The sequence below is a fragment of the Physella acuta genome, unplaced genomic scaffold, assembly GCF_028476545.2.
Source record: "Physella acuta isolate Inbredline_101_S28 unplaced genomic scaffold, ASM2847654v3 ptg001649l, whole genome shotgun sequence".
Taxonomy (NCBI): domain Eukaryota; kingdom Metazoa; phylum Mollusca; class Gastropoda; family Physidae; genus Physella; species Physella acuta.
In genome coordinates this window covers 46,648-52,511 of record NW_026733163.1, presented here as the reverse complement: position 1 = coordinate 52,511, position 5,864 = coordinate 46,648, and the positions used below count along the sequence as shown (strand labels likewise).

The window sequence follows — 5,864 nt, the reverse complement described above, 5'->3', positions numbered from 1 at the left end:
CCCCCCCCACCCCTCAAACTTTCGATTAAACACTTGAATTAATCACTTAATTAAGTGGAATTATCATTTTTCTCTATATATTTTACTATTTTTTTGACTTGGTGTCACCCCCTTAAATGGTGTCACCAGGTGCGGTCCGCCCCCCGTCCCCCCCTAGCTACGCCTCTGATGCAGATACACACACATTCCACCTAGCATACTCATATACGCACACATGCACAAAAAGAAAAAAACAACACGTAGAAATAAAATCCCAAAGTACACACACACACACACATGCAGATTCAACAAAAAAAACGTTTGCAGTCGTTGCTTAAAAGATTTTCATAATTATTTTATTTGTATTTTATATCTATTAATTTAACTCTCTAATTTTGTTTATTATCAGACCTAGTATTGTCAAATCCATGGCACTGTGATATACGTTGTGTTGTCCTGCATTATTATATTAGACTGAAAAAAACGACAATTTCCTGTTCATGTTTTGATGCGCTGCATTAATGTGTTGTGTAAGTCGCGTGGTATCGTTGTTCAGATGTATGCCTCTCTGAAGAGTTGTTTGAAGAATAAAATCTCGGTATAGCAATATGCAAGGGACTAGTCTAGTTTATGGAAGGCTACCTGGTGGTTTTGATGCCTATTTTTAAAATTAATTGATGCATTTTTAAAGTAGTTAAAATAAGATAATATTTCTATAAAAATATGAATACAATAAAATTTCACATATTGTTTCTTTGATTAATTTATTAGTACATTAGTTTCAGTTGTGTGATTTTCCAAATCAAGCTCAATCAAATTTTGTTTGTCCTGACGCAGAATTCTTCGCATTCTTGTTTGCTGTCAAACCTATTCTCATTTCCGTCACAGCCGCCGTAGATAAATTGCTTGCACTTTCTGGATTCCTCGTCATAGTAATAAGCCTCAAAACTGGCTTCACATTCTCCTTCGTCCGGTGGAAGCGAGCAGATAGGGTCTAGAAATTTTTGAAGTGTGATCAATATGTTAAAATAATACTCACGTGCATTTTGTATCATACATACAACCGAACTACAACAACAAAAACAAGAGAAACAATAACAACTACAGCTTCAGAACATGCAAGTCTATTCCCACGCCAACGCTCACACACACACACCAACACCAGCTCCTACAACCGCTCATTTCCACTCACACTCACACACGTAACCCCACATCCACTCACACCCTCAACATTACCACACACACACACCAACATAAGCTCCTACACCCGTTCATTTCCACTCTCATCCACACACGTAACCCCACACCCACCCACACCCCCAACATTACCACACATACACATTACCACACATACACACATACACACGCATACATATACACATACATGTACTCCTACACGTACATGCACACGTACACGTGTATACGCATGAACACACGCACACATGACATAGACAGAGACCTACCGATGGATTCACAGACAAACTCGCACTGCTTCCTGTTTCTGAAATTATTTCCATTCCCTCCACAGCCGCCGTAATGAAATTTTTCGCAGCGGCCCGATTCCATATTATAGTAGTATCTGGGTAGTTTTGCCCTACACGGCCCTACAATCTTTTGTAGATGACAAGTGTAACCTGTGGGAGATCACATTAAACAGAATTGTTGGCGGTGTATAACTTGCTAGAACGCCCCCTCAAGTAATATAAAACAATGGTGTTGTAGGGGGACGGGGTGTAAATGGCTAGAATTCCCCCTTCTCTCAATATATAGAATAGTGTTGTGGGCGGTGTATAATTAGCTAGAGCCTCCCCTCCCCCTAACTAATACAGAAAAGTATTGTGGTTGCTGTGGAACCAGCTGTAATCACGCCTAACATTACAAATGAGTACGAAGAAGAGGAAGAAATGCTCTAAGTCGCATCCAACGAACGCGGGATTCAAATAAAATCGCTCGACTTACTGTTCTCTGGAATAGAATTTTTGACCAGCATTGCCATAAGGCAGAGAATAAAAAGTTTAGGAGACATTTGATCTGGCAACTGCTGGAATATTTCTGGCTAGAGTCTGGGGTCTGATGTGTTGATGATGTATTGATGAATTCCTCAACTGGACTTGGTCTTGTGACGTGTTGAAATGCAAGTGTTTATATAGTGGGCGAGTGGTGGGCGATCAGTGGTGTGACTTTGTCATTATCAGATTAAGTAAGTCATTATCAGAGGCGTGACTAAGTTAGTCATTATCAGAGGTGTGACTAGCTAGGTTAGCTTTCGGCTAAACTGTCTAAATGGACTCTCCTTGTGCTAAACTGTCTGAATGGACTCTACGAGTTTTGTTACCCGTTTTAACGATAACTAGTTTCTGTCTATAACGATAACTAGTTTCTGTCTATAACGATAACTAGTTTCTGTCTATAACGATAACTAGTTTCTGTCTATAACGATAACTAGTTTCTGTCTATAACGATAACTAGTTTCTGTGTATAACGATAACTAGTTTCTGTCTATAACGATAACTAGTTTCTGTCTATAACGATAACTAGTTTCTGTCTATAACGATAACTAGTTTCTGTCTATAACGATAAATAGTTTCTGTCTATAACGATAACTAGTTTCTGTCTATAACGATAACTAGTTTCTGTCTATAACAGTAACTAGTTTCTGTCTATAGTTTGATGCTTTCTTTAACCGATAAATACATAATCTAATACGAACACATATCAATACTGTTTAACGTCTCAAATACTCAGTTTTCACTTAATTTGCCTGTTATAGCCAATTTTTTTTTATTTAATGGTTTGGTCCTCAGTTATGAAGATCTTTACAGTCGGAACAAGACATTCTTGTCGTTATTTGAACAGTTTGAGAATGTATGTGTTATAATCTTTATCAGACCAATAGACTGCTATGTCTGAAAGAAAACGTTATTTGAACAGTTTGAGAATGTAGGTGTTATAATCTTTATCAGACCAATAGACTGCTATGTCTGAAAGAAAACGTTATTTGAACAGTTTGAGAATGTATGTGTTATAATCTTTATCAGACCAATAGACTGCTATGTATGAAAGAAAACGTTATTTGAACAGTTTGAGAATGTATGTGTTATAATCTTTATCAGACCAATAGACTGCTATGTCTGAAAGAAAACGTTATTTGAACAGTTTGAGAATGTATGTGTTATAATCTCTATCAGACCAATAGACTGCTATGTCTAAATGAAAATGTTATTTGAACAGTTTGAGAATGTATGTGTTATAATCTTTATCAGACCAATAGACTGCTATGTCTAAATGAAAATGTTATTTGAACAGTTTGAGAATGTAGGCCTACGTGTTATTATATTTATCAGACCAATAGACTGCTATGTCAGGAAACAAACTTTGTTTTTATTGGGGTTAAAAGAATTAAAAATAAATAAACTAGCTTTATTGAGCGTGATTAAAAGATGATGTTTTTGTGACATTTAGTTAAACATTGGCTAAGTGACATTTAGTTTAAAAAATTGTTGGATGACATTTTGGTTAACAATGACTAGTGGACAGTGAAGTAGACAATGGCTATATGACTGTTTTGTTAACAACAGCTAGATCACATTTATTCAGACAAAGGCTGGGTGACATTAAGGTAAGCAATGACTAGGCAATATTTTGTTAAAAAAATTGTTAGTTGACATTTTTGTTATGACTAGTTGACACCTAGATAAACATTGGTTATAGGACATTTCCGTTAACAGTGGCTGAATGACATTTAGGTTAGGTAGACATTTTTGGTTTTCATTTAGGCAGACACACACCTTAACTGGTGATACATCTAATTAGCCCCACCATCTGTGACATACAATTTAATATCCGACTCGTCGACTTTTAAATGAAGTCAATTTGTTTTTTACATGCCCCACATGTAGGCATGGTGGAGTTGTGTTTTTGCCTTATGCTCCACATGTAGGCATGGTGGAGTTGTGTTGCTGCATTATGCCCCGACACATAGGCATGGTGGAGTTGTGTTGCTGCCTTATGCCCCACATGTAGGCATGGTGGAGTTATGTTTTTGCCTTATGCCCCGACACATGAGCATGCTTGAGTTGTGTTGCTGCCTTATGCCCCACATGTAGGCATGCTGGAGTTGTGTTGCTGCCTTATGCCCCCCATGTAGGCATGGTGGAGTTATGTTTTTGCCTTATGCCCCACATGTAGGCATGCTGGAGTTGTGTTGCTGCCTTAGGCCCCACATGTAGGCATGTTGGAGTTGTGTTGCTGCCTTATGCCCCGACACATAGGCATGGTGGATTTGTGTTGCTGCCTTATGCCCCAACACATAGGCATGGTGGAGTTGTGTTGCTGCCTTATGCCTCGACACATAGGCATGCTGGAGTTGTGTTTTTGCCTTATGCCCCACATGTAGGCATGGTGGAGTTGTGTTGCTGCCTTATGCCCCACATGTTGGTATGCTGGAGTTGTGTTGCTGCCTTATGCCCCACATGTAGGCATGGAAGAGTTGTGTTGCTGCCTTATGCCCCGACACATGGGCATGCTGGAGTTGTGTTGCTGCCTTATGCCCCGACACATAGGCATGGTGGAGTTGTGTTGCTGCCTTATGCCCCACATGTAGGCATGGTGGAGTTGTGTTGCTGCCTTATGCCCCACATGTAGGCATGGAAGAGTTGTGTTGCTGCCTTATGCCCCGACACATTGCCATGCTGGAGTTGTGTTGCTGCCTTATGCCCCACATGTAGGCATGGTGGAGTTGTGTTGCTGCCTTATGCCCCGACACATAGGCATGCTGGAGTTGTGTTGCTGCCTTATGCCCCACATGTAGGCATGCTGGAGTTGTGTTGCTGCCTTATGCCTCGACACATATGCTTGTGGAGTTGTGTTGCTGCCTTATGCCCCACATGTAGGCATTTTGGAGTTGTGTTGCTGCCTTATATCCCACATGTAGGCATGGTGTAGTAGTGTTGCTGCCTTATGCCCCGACACATAGGCATGGTGGAGTTGTGTTGCTGCCTTATGCCCCTACAAAAGGCATGGTGGAGTTGTGTTGTTGCATTATGCCCCACATGTAGGCATGGTGGAGTTGTGTTGCTACCTTATGCCCCGACACATAGGCATGCTGGAGTTGTGTTGCTGCCTTATGCCCCGACACATAGGCATGATGGAGTTATGTTGCTGCCTTATGCCCCACATGTAGGCATGGTGGAGTTTTGTTGCTGCCTTATGCCCCACATGTAGGCATGGTGGAGTTGTGTTGCTACCTTATGCCCCACATGTAGGCATTTTGGAGTTGTGTTGCTGCCTTATGCCCCACATGTAGGCATTTTGGAGTTGTGTTGCTGCCTTATGCCCCACATGTAGGCATGGTGGAGTTGTGTTGCTGCCTTATGCCCCGACACATAGGCATGGTGGAGTTGTGTTGTTGCATTATGCCCCACATGTAGGCATGGTGGAGTTGTGTTGCTACCTTATGCCCCACATGTAGGCATGGTGTAGTTGTCTTGCTGCCTTATGCCCCACATGTAGGCATGGTGGAGTTGTGTTGCTGCCTAATGCCCCGTTTTTGCTGGATAAATTGCATCTCAGATACTCTGTTTGAGATCGTTTTCCTAAAGAAAATTTTGTTTTCAACTTGTTTATTTATTTATATATTTATTTGATGCTTTCGCAATTGACCAGACTAACCTTTTAAAACAAGCTTAACAAAAAAATTGTATTGGGACCCGAGACAAGTTTGCTGACTTGAATTTTGTTTGTCATGAGGGGAGGGGTGTCACCTGGCGGGGCCGAAGCAATTTTCTGTCACTTGTGAGTTACTGGCTTGAGAAATTTAGTCAGGGAGAAGTACTGGGGGTGGGGGAAACAGCACTGGAGTAGTTAATCCAAATAGTACTGGGGGT

General features: G+C 40.9%; 1 protein-coding gene across 1 annotated transcript; it reads right to left on the bottom strand.

The window, feature by feature from the left end:
* Window positions 1-346: 346 nt before the first annotated feature.
* Window positions 347-2,126, bottom strand: LOC131929554 (kappaPI-actitoxin-Avd3e-like). Its single transcript, XM_059285822.1, has 3 exons — window positions 1,939-2,126; window positions 1,443-1,613; window positions 347-973 (listed from the first exon to the last, which is right to left on the bottom strand). Exons 1-3 carry the CDS (start codon window positions 2,003-2,005, stop codon window positions 792-794), a joined length of 420 nt encoding a protein of 139 aa, XP_059141805.1. The 5' UTR covers window positions 2,006-2,126; the 3' UTR covers window positions 347-791.
* Window positions 2,127-5,864: the final 3,738 nt, after the last annotated feature.

Bases quoted from the DNA above. Each gene is read 5' to 3' on its own strand.
- LOC131929554 (XM_059285822.1), bottom strand. From the start codon at position 2,005: ATGTCTCCTAAACTTTTTATTCTCTGCCTTATGGCAATGCTGGTCAAA. The intron at 1,614-1,938 runs GTAAGTCGAGCG...GATCTCCCACAG, and splicing joins AAATTCTATTCCAGAGAACA to GTTACACTTGTCATCTACAA. The intron at 974-1,442 runs GTAGGTCTCTGT...AAAAATTTCTAG, and splicing joins GTTTGTCTGTGAATCCATCG to ACCCTATCTGCTCGCTTCCA.